The sequence below is a fragment of the Pteropus alecto genome, unplaced genomic scaffold (genome assembly GCF_000325575.1).
Source record: "Pteropus alecto unplaced genomic scaffold, ASM32557v1 scaffold196, whole genome shotgun sequence".
In the NCBI taxonomy this organism is placed as follows: domain Eukaryota; kingdom Metazoa; phylum Chordata; class Mammalia; order Chiroptera; family Pteropodidae; genus Pteropus; species Pteropus alecto.
The window spans coordinates 458,010-473,519 of NW_006439717.1; the positions used below are offsets into that span (position 1 = coordinate 458,010).

At 37.4% G+C, this 15,510-nt stretch overlaps 1 protein-coding gene and 1 pseudogene across 1 annotated transcript in view; one reads left to right on the forward strand and one right to left on the reverse strand.

Annotated features, from left to right (window-relative positions):
* The window catches only part of LIMA1 (LIM domain and actin binding 1), a 74,030-nt gene that overhangs the window by 18,765 nt on the left and 39,755 nt on the right, over positions 1–15,510 (forward strand). The window contains exon 2 of the mRNA XM_006916785.3: positions 5,296–5,437. Coding sequence (XP_006916847.1) covers positions 5,319–5,437 — 119 coding nt within the window. The 5' untranslated portion in view covers positions 5,296–5,318. The remainder of the gene's footprint in view (positions 1–5,295; positions 5,438–15,510) is intronic.
* On the reverse strand, positions 15,281–15,398 carry LOC112483896 (annotated as a pseudogene).

A 15,510-nucleotide genomic window follows, 5' to 3' on the forward strand; every position in this document is an offset into this window, starting at 1 on the left:
AAGATAGAGAGATGACTGACGTTGGATTTATAAGAACAGGATTCAGGGATTTAAAAAAGCTCATGTGCTTTTGTCCCAGCTGGTTTCTGGAAGCCAATTCACTTGGTGAGATGTCTATATTACAGTAGGTTTAAGTCTTATTATTAAAATAGGCTTCCTGAAGTAGCTACAGACCTCACCGTGAACAATTGCAATCGCTTCAGGAAGCAGATACCTGGGGCCAGATATCCCAGTGAGTCATTGCCCAGCCCTTAAACTTTCAGGGACCTTTGTTCAGAGATCTTTATCTCCAGGCTACAGCTCACCCATAGGAGCTACCTAGTATAATAAAAAGAACTTTGAACGGAGAACTAGAACTCTGGCTCTCATGCTAACTAGCTAGTGAGTTTGAGAAATTACTGGACTTTATGTGGCTCAGTTCCCTTACTGTAAAAAGGGATTTGATTACTTGATTTCTAAGCTGCTCTCTTAAAAATCTGCCATGCGTATCTAAAGCCAAAAACATCTTCCTTTTAGCAAATGATTTCCCTTTCTTTGTATCTCTTTTGTACTTGTTATACCATCGTCCTTATAGTCTCTGAGGCTTTTTGTTATATCCATTTCCTTAAACTCTTGCACACAACTGTTAAACATTCCAGCAGTTCTTCCTTCACAGTTGAAGTGGTAGTAGAATAAATATGACCTAAGAGGTTAGGTTTAGAATCTTGTCAGTGTAAGAAACGTCCAAACCTGTAGAGCACTTTTGTAAGAGTGCATTTGAGCCAAACCGATGACAATTGCCATGAAGCAAAATCTCAAATGCTCCAGAGAATAACAGTTTTGCAGTTTCTTTATGTATTTGAAACATAAGGAAGATAACAGGAAGGTGGGAGAAAGCAAGGTGGTAATTGGATTACAGGATAGTTAAGGTTATGTGCTCTCTTGAGGATGATGGTTACCCTATGGTTACCCCTTGGAAAGGTATTACTTATGGTGTTGCAAGGTGTGTTAACCTAGATGCACAAGAACAATGAACAGGGCTTGTTTAAAAACCTTTTAGTAAAGATGTTAGGCCTGGGGCATAATTACCCAGCATGACCTGCCCAGTTAGGAATTTTTGGTCCGATCACCCAGTGAGGTTACTTTCCCCAGAACCCTTTTTTCATCCACAGTCTGAAATACTGGGTTCTGCCTTGAACGTATATTAGCTACGTGACCTTAGGCAAATTATTAAACCTCAATGAGCCATATTTTTAAAAATGGAAATTCTACTAGTCCATCTCCAGGATTGCAATGATGTTGAGTTAAGTGCCCAATAAGTGATAGCTGCTGTTATTATTTGTATATGGCAGTGCAATGGATCAGATCTTAAAGTCTACAGGGCCTCTGGAAATAATATATTCAAGGATACTGTAGCAGCTCAGATTGAATATCTCCTTCTGGGTGGGTCTTCCCAGGTATTGGTACATGCCTGTTTCACTCTTAACAGGATTTCTAAGGTTAAGGACATTGTCCTTAAGTCTGAATATGGGACTCTCATTTGAGAGCAGGTAAGTGGGGGAAATATCACAGCTTTAATGAAAGCCCACAAAAGTCAAGATACAATGAAGAGTATTTCAAGCAGGCCCAAGGTAACTAAGTATCTCTGAAAGAACAAATGATTATCTCTGATGTGCATCATTCTGGGAAGACGCTTGCCACTATACTCTTACTGAAAGATAATTTATATGAGTTTGCAGCTAGAGGTTTCAGAGATTTTGCTACCCAATTTTCTAGTTTGGCTTAAAGTGATAGTTTTAATCATGATTCATTACTTGTAGTGGAAAGAAAATTGACTTTGGAATCAAACAGAAAATGGATTTCAATCCCAGCCCTGCTACTGTATAGCCAAGTCATCATTGTAAAGTTATTTAAATCTCTGAATCTCAGTTTCTTGATCATAAATATGATAATAAAACCAATATTGTAAAGCGATTTTACAAGCGGTTTATGTGAGATATGTACTTCACATAAGTAGATGTTTTAAAATGTTCATTTTCCTGCAAGAGTCTGATTTTTAACCTTAGTCTTGAATTTCTAGCTTCCTGTTGTATATCACTAGCGTTTTTATAGCTGATGTGTATATCTCTATATATAAAGTAAAACTCATCATTCTTCCTCTTCTTCCTGTATTTACTCTCCATTAATGGCATAAGTATTCACCATTATTTAAGTTTGATGATTCCATCTTTAATTCCTAAGTCTATTTTATTCTAAGAACTGTCACTTCTCTTTCCACCTTTCTATTCCCACCTATTCTAATTTAAACCTCGATTACCTCTCACTTAGACAGTTTTAAGATCTTCTGGATTAGTGAGTTAGACTTTAGTCTTCTCCCCTGTTGTCAGGTTACACACTGCTACAGAATCCTCTTTTAAAACATTACTCTTATTATGTTTCTTGCTTTTTCAGAAACTTTCTGTGTTCCAACACAGAGACTGTGAGTAATCCACTACAGAGTTGTTCTGTTCTTACAAATGTGTATATTGAGGCTCAGGGAAATTATTTTTTCATTTACCATAAAGGTCTCACATGTGATAGACATTGTCACCTTAAGACTAGACCTCATCTCAGCTCACTCACAGGTTAGTTCTCTCCACTATTGGAATATGGCCCAAACTCCTTAGCATAGGTTTTACGGCTCTTCCCATTCTATCTTTCCATAGCTTATTTTCAACTTCTCTTGCACCTAGAGTCTAACACCATTGAAGTCTCCTGTGCTATTTCACCTCTGTAACGGTATAATGTTGTTCCCCTTACCTGAGATGCACTTTCCTCCTCCTCCCTTCACTCGTTGAAATTCTGCCCATTCCTAAATCCTAAGTCAATTTGATATCTTTTCCCTTCCTGCCCACCAAGCCAGAAAATCAGGTCATGCACTCCTAGACCATGCATTGCCTCTAACTACATTCTGCTGTCTGCTGTAATTATTTGTGTACAGGTTAGCAAGCCCAGTAGATCATGCACATTATTTGTATACCCTGTGGAAAACAGTTACTCTATATACCCTGTGGGAAACAGTTACTCAGTAACCTGGTACCAGGTGATTTTTACCTTTTCTGTTTCATAGGGTACTAATCACATTGCTAAGAAATAATAGTATGCTTCTGTGAAGAGAAGTGTGGTCAGAGTATGAGCCCCTCATTCCTCAAGTATAAAGTGTGCTTCCCCTAGCCTTATTTATACCAAGATAGATGTGATAACTTTTCTTAACTTTCTGGCCAAGAGTAATCAAGACCATGGAATAAGACTTTGGAATTAAACTCTTTTCTTTCTCACACTCCGTCCCCCAAAAATGTATGCTTATCTTTTTTTATGAATAAATTTGAGAACATATCTTCTGTTTTTTCTTCCTTTGATTCAGAATTGTAGAAGAACTGACATTTATACTCACACCTATACTGGAAGCGTACTTGTACCAAATAATGTCTTAAAGTGTTGGTCAGTATTTCCTAAACTAGGCTAAAAGGGTGATTAGTGTGGTTTTACATAATTAAGTTTAGATGAATTGTTTGTTGTTTCAGTATCTTTTTCTTGTTAAAGAAAAGGCCGACCATGTTCAGTGGGTTTGTCAGTTACAAACTGGAAAGCAAATAGAGAAATATCATATATTATTTGTTACATTCAGATTTATTTCACAGAACATGTACAGAATTAATGTTATTTTATCCAGGAAGAAGAGATAAAAAACGTTCATTGCTTACTTATTCTATGTCAAGGTCTTTTCTTTTTTATATTATTTATCGTCACAAAGATACTATGAAGTAAGTACTATTATTATGAGTAAGAAATCTAAATTTTAGGGATGAGCACACAGCTTCAAGTGATGGGGCCAACACTCCCACTTAGATGCATCTGTCTCTAATGCCAGAGCTCCTTACCATTAGAGGGTTCTATGTTACCTTCCAACTTGGGGATTAAAACAAACAAACAAAAATAACAAAACCAGTATTGTTTTTAGATAAGGCTTTAGTTGGAAGAACAAGTACTACATGTGGGAAAGTAGTGTCATCCTTTAGGATTGCTTATAACTCACTTTGCATCACAGGACTTTTAGTGTGAAATGGAAGCCCAGGTTGCTTGCGTAACACACCATGTGTTCTGCTGTTGTCAAGGCTGTTGAAAGCAGGACCTGCTTCTACCTGATCATTTATGCTCTGTGGTTGTCAAGAGAACTACAAGTAGTACTTTCATCGATATTTTTCACTCTTCACATAAGGAAACTATTGACTCATTTCTAATCTCACCTCTTTTGGCCGAATGTTAGAACTTCTTTGGTAATTACTTGGGGCAAAAAATAAACAATCCAGGATAGGGACTAGGTTATGTCAAGGGCATGGCTTTATGCAGTCTTTGACTTGAAGGGATTTGATTTGATTTTTTTATTTTTTATTAAAAAAAATTTTTTTTAATTAAGTTTATTGGGGTAACATTGGTTAATACAGAAGGTATTTTAGGAAAGCACTTAAGTACAGAGGTTTTATTCTCCTGAATTTAAAGTTCATTATACTTCCCCAAAATGTTAAAAGGCTTTAAAATAGTAAAAATTATAACAAAAGACAATACTAATATACTTAAATCCTCTTAATACTATTGTAACATACCTAGTATTTTAAATATATTATCTCCTTAAATTCACATCAAAACTTTTATAAAGATAGGTGTTATTCTCATTTTCCAGCTGAAGAAACTAAAACTGAAAAGATAATAAGATTTGTTCAAGGTAACAAAGTTATGATTTCAACTAAAGTCTACCTTATCTTAAAGCCCTCACTCTTTATATTATCTCATGCTGTGTCCCCAACTGTCTTCACAACAATAAGATGTCAGTGCTACAGAGCTTGGGGAGAGAAGGCAGCCAAAAGAAACTTGGACGTAGGTAGAACCTAATTTGGACCTGAGTCTACAGAGATGCTGATTGTACCTCCCCTGGGATGTAACTCAGAAGAGTGGAACATTTCACTTCAAATGTGACTGGAACAGACTTAAGTTCAAGGAAAGGTCGATTGATGTTTGCACAGTAGGGTCAGTCATAAAATGATGGAACTGGAAGGGACCTTACAGATCATCTGTTCTAACCTTCTCATTTTACAGGAAACTACAACCCAAAGGTATTGAATCATGCAACCAAGATTACAGTTTTTGAGAGAACTGGTAGAGGAGTGTGGTCTGCTGATCTAGGGCTCTGCTCTCTCACTTACACGACACCACTGCCAGTGCTTGGATGCTAGAGAATCCTTTTCTGTGTCTAATATTCTGACTTTCTTTATTACATAGGTATTTCAGTATCTATAGACAAGATGGAATCAACTCCATTTAATAGACAGCAATGGACTTCACTGTCATTGAGGGTAACAGCCAAAGAACTTTCTCTTGTCAACAAGAACAAGTCATCGGCTATCGTAGAAATATTCTCCAAGTAAGTGCTCATTCTGATCCAAAAGGACCATCTGTCTCGAGTAAACATTGCCACCTGTCAGAGAAATTAGTAAAGGAAGTAGATGATGTAAAACGGCTTTATGGAGCACCTTCTGAATTTTAAGGACCTTGTATGGCACTGTGGAGGAGGAGGATGATAATAATCAGGAGATACATTTTCTGTCTTTGAATTTTTGTTTAGTTGCAAATACAAAAGATAACTATAAAATACATAATTATTAAGCAAAATGCCAGCAAGTCCAAAAGGAAGAGGAGTGAGAAGTAGATACAGAATAAGAGAGAGAGTGGGCAGAAGCTAGTTGGGAAAGCTTCTTGACTGAGATGAGTTTTGAGGCAGGTTTTGATTTAGTTAAAGGGAATGTAAAGTATACTCTCTACCTGCATTGTCCAATATGGTAGCCATTACATATACGGCTATTTAAATTTAATTAAAATTAAATATTTGAAATTCAATTAATCAGCTTCACTAGCCACAATTCAAGTGTCTAAAAGCTACACATAGCTAGCTAGAGGTGGCTACCATATTGGATATCACAGAAACATTTCACCGTTGCATAAAGTTTTGTTGAACATTGCAAACTTTGTAATGTTACAGCCCTCTGGCTACGTTTTAGTAAATAAAGGTTTACTGGAACACAGCCATGTCCATTTGTGTATTGTCTGTGGCTGCTTTCATGCTACAACAGCAGAGTTGCTACAGAGACCATATGGCCCTCAAAGTCTAAAATATTTACTATCTGGCCCTGTAAGAAAAAGATTGCCGATCCCTGCTCTAGACCATGAGTTCTTCGATATGAGAGCCCCTTTCCTACTTATTTTGTATCCCTAGTGTGTAGCACGGTGACTGGAACATAGTAGACACTCAACAAATGTTGAAGGAATGGTGTATGTAAATAATATACCACAATAGTAAATACACTGACTTCACTCAAATAGAGATACCATGGTGGGGAGGCGCTTAGGGCAAGTGGTAGGTTTACCTTGCTAGTAGAATTTGTTAATTAATAGGAAGCTGCAATACATTTAAAAGAAGGAAGATAGTAACGATTTGAAGACAGTGATTCTGGGAGCTGTATCTAAGATACAGTCGATTACCAGTAAGCAGTTTCTGTAATCTACAGTGTCATCTTTTCTTCAATAACAATTCCATCAAGCACTTGTCATGTGGAAAACTCTGCCCTTCCAAACAGCTGACCTTCGTTATCACTTAAGGTAGAGTGGTGATGGGATGAGACTACCTAGCTAGCCCTTTTATCTTCCACATTATGCATTTTATATTGCTGCAATTATATGTCAAACATGTATTGTTCTTATCAAAAAAAGAAAATCAATAAAGATACTTCAGAAAAAAAATAAAGAGGATTGAGATCTGGAAAGCTATTAAGACATAATCTCTGACCTCAAGGAACTTAACAGTATAGTTTAGTATAATTTATATAGTAGAGGACATCCCCAAACTTCATTTTAAGAATAACATGGTATTCCAGTTATCTATGTTGCACGAAAAAAAAAAATCTTCAAAATTTAATGGCTTAAAATAATGACAACGTTTATTTTGCTTATAAATCTCCAGTGCGGGCAGCACTTGCCCCCACTCCCTTTTGCATCAGCCATGGTGGCTCAAAGACGGAGGGCCATAGCTATCTAAAGGCTCACTGAACTCACAAGTGAGACAGTTGATGCTGGCAGTCATCTGGGCTCTCAGTTGGGGCCCTGGTCGGAACACCTACACATGGCTTTTCCATGTGGCTGCTCGGCTTGGTTGGCTGGGTTCCAAGGGCAAGTGTCCAGACACGGAGGGGGAACAAAGGAGGAAGGGAGTCAGGGTCAGAGAATTGCCTTTTATGACCTAGCCCTCAGAAGTTATACATTTTTGCCACATTTCTTCATTCGAAGGAAATCACTAATGCTGGCTCATATTCAGAGGGAGAGGAATTTGACTTTACTTTTTGATGAGAGGAATATCAAAGATTTTTTTGGACATGTTTTAAAACCATCCTTTATGTCATCCCAGTGCCCCCCACCCTGAAGTTTCTTATGTGTCTGAGATGCACCCCAGGAATCTGTGTTTTTAACAAGTATCAAGGGTGATTTTTACCTTCCGGGAAATTTAGGAAGCATTGGTAGTGGAAGAGATGGACTTATGAACTCAAAGCAGGGAACTTCAACATAAAGCAGAATGATAGGTTCAAGCAAAGGATTGTAGAAACTGAACATAAATAAAGAGAATAGGAAAGTAAGCAGTCTGGCATGGAGAAATATAAAAAGGAGAAAGGACTGGTATGGTTCAGTTAGGGCCAGATGGAAGGCCTCGAATGCCATGCTAAGTTTAGGATTTAGTTAGATAAACAATGGAAACAATTGAAAGTTTTCATGCAGGGAGAATGACATGATCAGATTTGCATTTTAGAAAGATGCTTCTGGCAATAGTTAAAGGTATACTGGAAAGTTGAGAGATAACATGGAGACAAGTCATGAGGTTTTCTTGAGAACCCAAGTGAAAGCTGTTGAGGGTGGAGGGCAACAGGAATGGAAAGGAAGTGAAGGATTTGAGACAGTGTTGAGATGTGATTAATGGGACTTGGAAACTCCCTGTTCTGCAGAGAAACTTCTCCACATTCTTACCCTTTTCACCCTCCCTAGCTCCACCTCTCTTCAGCTGAACTTGGCTTTCTCTTGACATGTATTCTGTCTCTGAGTAGTGGCTGCCTGCCTTTCTGCACATTTTTCTTTCCTAAAATGTTTTGGGGCCAGGAGTCTGGGATGCTATTCTCCTACATTTCCACTATTATTTCCCTTCCCTTGTTTTTGTGCCTTGTTCTAAAATACTAAACCCTTGCTTTGAGGCTCACATCTAACTATACTATACTCTTCTCATCCTCTTCTTCATTGCAGTGGGGTGCCAGCCTCCAGGCCAAACTCCTTGCCTTCACTGGGGAGAATAACTTCTAGCTCCATTCTTTTCTCAGTGTTTCTCGGTGGGGGTGCTGTTGGCATTTTGAATGACGCAGATTTTCCTTGTGCAGGATGTTCATCATCTTACTTTCTTCCAAATGCTAGTAGCACCTCATGACATGGTGACAACCCCAAAAGAAAAAAGGTATGGAAGAGAAACTCCAATAATATTTCTGCACTTTTCTGCATGTCCCCTGGGCCAATAGTTCCCCAAGTAAAGAATCACCGGTCCGCATAAATGACCTATCTGGTACTCTGAACTTATAATTTCTTGATCTTCTCTATTTCTTCAACCTGCACATTGTCTCTCATGCCCCTGTGTCCAATCCCAATCTTATCATCACCCAGAATCTATCTCTGAAATATGCATTTGGAAAACCTACTCTCTGATTAGAGCCTCCTATGCTTCCACTTGTTCCACTCTCTTACTCCCATTGACCCTGCTCTTTGGCCAAACCAGGACACCTAGGCTGTGGATATCAGTCCCCTTCCTGACTTCACTTCCTTCCTTGCCTAACTTGGTCAGTTATGTCAGTGAAACTTTTACCCCTTCCCCAGTTCCCTTCTCACTCCTTTATTCTGTCATTTTTTAGCCCAGCCAATTCTCCAGATAGAGGATTTGATTCTTGTAGTAGCAGTGATGAAGACTAGGACATTAGAAAAAGCTGTTCATCTTATGGGCCTTCTTAATTTTGCATTGAGAAAGTACAAAGGGGTCTTAGAGATTACCTTCTCATAGCATTGTAGGTTGCCTTTTCTCCATGAAGGTTATAAGGGCAAATAGCAGTTATGAAAACTGTAAATCCTGAACTCATTAATCAGAATCAATGTGCCAGGCACTATGCTAGACTCTTGATATAAATAGATACTATTTCTAATCCTAACAAAAACTATTTGAGGGAGAGACATTACCCCTGTTTTAGATGAGAAAACTGAGCTGTAGAAAGTAACCTGTCCATGTTAATATTTTAACTTGTTTCTGTCTAGTATTTTTCTTCTGATGCACATATCTTAATATATTGAACTGGTTTTGAAGGATGAATTGAATTGTATTTGGTAGGTTGGGAACATGGTGTCAACAATGCAGAAGAAGGGGAACAGTAAGAGGTAAGGCACAGAAGTAGGAGAGGGCATGGTGTGCACTAAGACAATGAAAATCAGAATCAGCCTGGAGTTTTCTCCAGGTTTCATACTCAGTGGAGACATATTGCTGACATTGATTAAGCCTTTTAAGGTTCACTCACTGTAAGTTCCTAAAGCAGATTACAGGACTGTGTTCTACAAGGCATATATGAATTTCTACTTCTAACACCTAGAGACATGATTTTCTCTTATTTTGAAGCACTATTATAGGGTTTGGAATTAGTAAATTCTCTACACGCCTAGTTAAAAGATTGTAGGAACCCTTAGGAGGTTTCTGATCAGAAACTAATACAAAATTTGGAGGAAACAATCTGGCTGATATTTGTAGAACTAGCTGGGGTTTACTTTCTCATTGTTAACAACACATTTGACATTTATATGTACATTAGAGTAACTTTTCTAGCATCAGAGCTTGTGTCTCATGAGTACTTTATAGCTCCAGACTTTTCTTTTACTAAACTTCTGTACTATATAAATCATTAAATTTGAGGTAAGGAAGAGTCTGTTGATGAGTCAATTTGAATAGCTGGCTTTGGTCTCACTCACTATTGACTTCAACATAACATAATCCTTTGCCTGATTAAAATTTGACTCTTTGGGTGGAATTTGGTTTCTTTGCAGAAGGTTCCTCTTTGACCCATATGTTTTTGGAATTGAATGGAATCTAGCCCAGTGGTTTTCCGACTGTCTTAATTGAGTGCTTCGGAGGAACCTCAGGGGATGGTTCTGGGAAAATGGGAAGATCTAAAGAACTGAATCTGGGCCCTTCCACCCCAGTTGTCCTGCTTTGATGCCTTTTATATGTAAGGTTCTAAACAAGAAATCATTTGAAAAAAGAATTCTGCAACGAAATGAGTTTATAAATCACTGATCTAGTTAAACTTTGTCCCATTCCTCTGACAGATAGTGAACTTGATGTCCTAGCAATTATGACTGCAAATCACACCCCAAGATAGTGGAAGAACACAACACACAGGTTCCCCCACTGCTGCCCATTGCTCCTTCTTTCATGTCACGACTCTTCCTACTCTTGTTATAACTTTAGCCACTCCATAGTCCCAAGAAAGAACACAGTTTATGGTTTTCTGTGACTGTTCTTTTTTCATTAAGAAACAATTGGCCCTCAGATCTCCTGGTTAACTTCTTTGCTCCTCTGTAACATTTTAGTGGTGAAATTGTTCCAGAAGAAAATACATTGCCTAAAACTTGGGAGTTTCCATTTTCCCTTTTTTGGCTCATCGTTCTAATTGCTCTAGGGCTTAAAAGCAAGAGTCATGGCTCAGGAACTCTGTTTTCTGGCTTTAGAAAAGGTTGAGACACTGTTATTACTCTCCAGATAATTTTAGCATCCTCTATCAGCTGCCTGCCTCACAGCTGAGCATTAATGAGCAGTTACAAGATTAAATTCTATATGTGAAGGAGACTGGAGGACACAAAAATCTCGGAAGAGACTGGGGATGAGATTTTAATTATAGAAATCTCATTGCAAATAGTTTTCCCTCAAATTCGGATATTTAAAATGCTTCTCCCTTTCCCCCAAATCAGTGACCTTCACATTCTATGTCAGAATAATGCTTCTTGCTCATAAGTACCTTTGAGGGAATTGTGAAGCCAGAATCCTGATCTAACACTGAATTCAGAAGTATTACACCTAATGTCTCTTAGCATTCTGACGGTACAAAATGTAAAAGTACCAAGGACTTGACTTGGAAGAAAGCAGTGATTGTAGAACCTGTCTCCCTGTGTATCTGCTATTTAGCAAGTGCTTCATTACAAATAAAGAGTGGAGATATTTGAGTGAGAGTTTCAAAACACAATTTAAGACAGCTATCACTATACACACCAGTGTCTTACAGATGCCTCAGTGCTAAAGGGCAGGACCAAAAATGAAAACTGTTTTGATCTTCATTCTTTAAATCTGTGTTTCTGTTATAGCAGTACAGGGAACTTCTGAGCTTATTTACCCAACTAACCACAGTGTAAATATCTTGCCTTGAAGAACAGTTGACTAAGAATAAACTCATCTGCTGGTTGGCTCTGGCTTGCATGTATTGTATTATTGCTGTAATATACTGTAGATGATTACCTTAGTGGTGGAAATATAGGTTCAAGGCCAGTTCTAAGTTCCTTTCTAGCTATAATTCACAGTGTTTCTACATTTCCCTTTTTAGGGACTCTCTCAGATACATATATTAGTATCTGAGGAAAAAACATATATATACAAGGACATTCACCAATGCACTATTCGTAATGGTAGAAAACTGGAAACAATGAAAATGCCTGTTTAAAAAGAATACGGGTGAATTAACTACATTTATAGTGGAAGAGGATTGCCAAAGGCTTCTGTGTTACTAAATCAAGGAGATGTTTGTTAGCTTTTGTCTTACATGACCTCTCACCACTTCCTTCTTCCCACATTTTTTCTTCTCTTGACTTCTCTGCAGTCTCCTGGTTTTCCTCCTACTGTCTGTTCCTTCTCATTCTCTCTTATCACCTCTTTTTCTTCTTCTGACTGCTAAATGTTAGGGTCTCCAGGACCAAGTTCTGGGCCTTTTTTTGCACTACCCACTCTTTGTAGATGATATCATATACTCCTATGCTTTAATATCATCTGTGGGCACACAGGTCTTAAATTTATATTACTAGCCCAGATCTCTCTTCTGAGCTCTAGACACATGTATCTAATCACTGCCACCACCGAATGGATGTTTTAGTTAACATGGCTAACACTAAACTCTCGATCTTCCCCATCTGCAAATTTGCTTCTCCTCCAGAATTCCTCATTCCATTGACGCAACAGCCAGAAACCTGGGAATCATTCTTGACTTCTTCCTCCTCCCCTCATTACCAACACTGTTGATTCTATCTCTGAATTATATCTCAAATCTATTCACTTTTCTTTATCTCCAATTCCACCATCCTGGGCCAAGCCACCATTATTTCTCACTAATGCCTTCTCCATTCTCACTGCCCTCTCCAGTTCATTCTCCAAAGTGCTCTTTTAAAAAATTAAATTGGATCAATGACCATTCATGGTACCTAGGATTAAGTTCAAAATCTTTAGCATGGCCTGCGAAGCTCTCCCTCCCATCATCATCTCCTGTGCTCTCCCCTTCTTGGTGTACTTCAGCAACACTGGGGTTCTTTGTGTACCTTACAAGCATGGGATGCTTTCTTGCCTTTGGGCTTTTGTGAATGCTATTTTTCTATGCCTGGAATGCTTTTCTGCCTCATTTTGTCTGGATAACTCCTGGTCAAACTTCAAATTTCAGCCTAAAGGTCATTTCCCCAGGCTTTCTCACACTCATACACACACACACACACACACACCCTGCCCTCTCAATTTGGTTCCTTGTTACGTTATTTAATAATACTTTATTCTTTTTCTTTGAAGGATTTATCGCTATACATGTGTGTGTATGTGTATATGCATAAATATGTGTAAATACACATGTGTGTGTATATATGTATATATTTGTGTGGTTATATGTTTAATGTCTAAACTATAAGCTGTCTGAGAGCAGGAACTACATCTCTTTTGGTTATTTCTTTCACTACTGTTTCTCTGGTGCTTAAAACATTTCTTGAGTGAAAGCTTCAGCTATTTTAAAATGGAGAAATAGATGCAGAACAGTATATACAATATTATTTCATATTTGTTATTTTTTTTAAATTTTGTATATTTTGAACGTTAACCCTTATCAGATATATGATTTGCAAATATTTTCTTCCACTCCCTGTGTTGCCTTTACACTCTGTTGATAATGTCCTTTGATGTACAGATTTTGTTGAAGTGTAATTTATTTGTATTTTCTTCTGTTGCCTGTGCTTTTGGTGTTATTCCAAGAAATCATTGCCAAATCCAATGTCACAAAGCTTTGCCCCTGGTTTCTTCTAAGAGTTTTATAGTTTTAGCTCTTATACTTGAGTCTTTAATCAATTTGTATTTAATTTTTTTATATGGTATAAGGTAAGGGTCCAACTTCATTTTTTTTGCATGTGGATATATAGTTTCCTCAACATCATTTATTGAAAAGATTGTCCTTTCCTAATTAGATGGTCTTGGCACCCTTGTCAAAATCCTTTCACCACATACGTGAGTTTACTTTTGGGCTCTCTATTCCATTCCATGGATCTGTATGTCTGTCTTTATGCCAATACTACACTTTTTTAAATTGTGGTAAAATATACATATATACAAACTACTATTTTAACCATTTTTTAAGTATACAGTTCAGTGCCATTAAGAACGTTCAGATTGTTGTGCAAACATCCCATCATTCTTTTTATAGCTGCATAATATTCCATTACATGAATACATTATAATTTATTTACCAGTCCTCTCTGAATGGACACTCAGGTTGTTTTCAGTCTTTGCTATTACAATTAATGCTGTGACAAATAACCTAATATAAAAGTCATTTTTGCTTGTGTGAGCATATTAATAGAATAAATTCTGGAAACAGAATGAATGAATCGTAACATTTGTGCTTTTATAATTTTGTAATTTTTGTAAAATTGACAAAATGCCTTTTATAGAGGTTTTAATTGACCCTTAGTATATTAACTTTTTAAAAAATATATATATTCCTGCTTGATAGGTAAAAGATATTCTTAGTGTTGTTTGAATTTTCACTTCACAGTTGAACATCCATTTTGTTTAAGAGCCGTCTGATATTCTTTTCTGTGAACTGTGTTTATAGCCATGGCCATTGTTTGTTGTTTTATTGATTTTTAAGAGTTCTTCGTCGTTTAGGGAAATAAGCCTTTTGTTTATAATATAAATTGCAAATATCTTTCCAGCTGGTTACTTGTCTTATAGCACTTCTGATCTCATTTTCTTCCATCACCTACTTTTGGTCGGTGAAATCCCAGAAAATTTTGAAAGTTTTTTCACCTTACCTTATTAGAAAGCTCTGCTCAGTTGCAGATTAATACCCAACCTGGTGAGTGAGACACTTATTAATATCTAATTGTTAAAATTTAAACAGTGATAGAAATGGAAACAACCTTAGAAATCCTCTCACACAGTCACTTAATTTTATAGGCGAGGCCAGTAAATGAAGTGATATAATTCAGATTATATAACAGATAAACAATGGTGCCAGAATCAGGATTTTTCTCTGGCTTCCATTTTAGACGAGGCTATTCTGTTCTGAGCTTATGAAGGTATGTATACATTGACAACTGGTTTTGGTAGAGAAATGGGCCCTTTCCCATTCTACTCTTTTTCTTTTTCTCTCATCACCTTTTCCTTCCCCAAATCTCTTGTGAATTCTGAAATTCTCTCTTAAGGCAGAGAACATACAGCCTTTTGAACATGCCCTTTTCTAGGGTTGGATTGGTGCTGAGTTCTAGGCATGCGGATCCAAGGAGAGGCACACAGTGGGGATTCTCCTAGTGTTGGTGCTACCTTTAATGCTTGACTCAGAAGTCCTGAGGAAGCCAGGTTAAAGTTATTCTGGGTGGTCTTGGAGATCTGCTTGCAGCCTGGACCTCCAAGACCTCCTTTGTCATCAAACCTGATCCCCCCTGAAAAGCCCTGGGACTTCACTTGTTTCTCGGGGATCTTCTGATCCAAGTAAGAAAATAATAAAATAAAATGATAAAAGAAATAATAAAATTAAAATAATAAAATTATATATGCCTATTTATTAAATATAAGATGCCACTGACTGTATGTTTGTTTTTTATTGTTTTTTGTTATTTATTTTTTATTTTTTTAAGCCTACAGCACCTGGTCTTCCTAGGTGGTCTCCCATCCAAGTACTAACCAGGCCCGATCCTGCTTACTTCCAAGATCTGACCTGTTCGGGCATGTTCAGGGTGCCATGGCCATAGACCCATTGACTATATGTTATGCCACTATTTTATACATCACTATGAAAAAATACTGCTAATTAAAAGCCAATGCTTGCTTAGCACATAAACTTTTCTCACATAGCACTCATATAT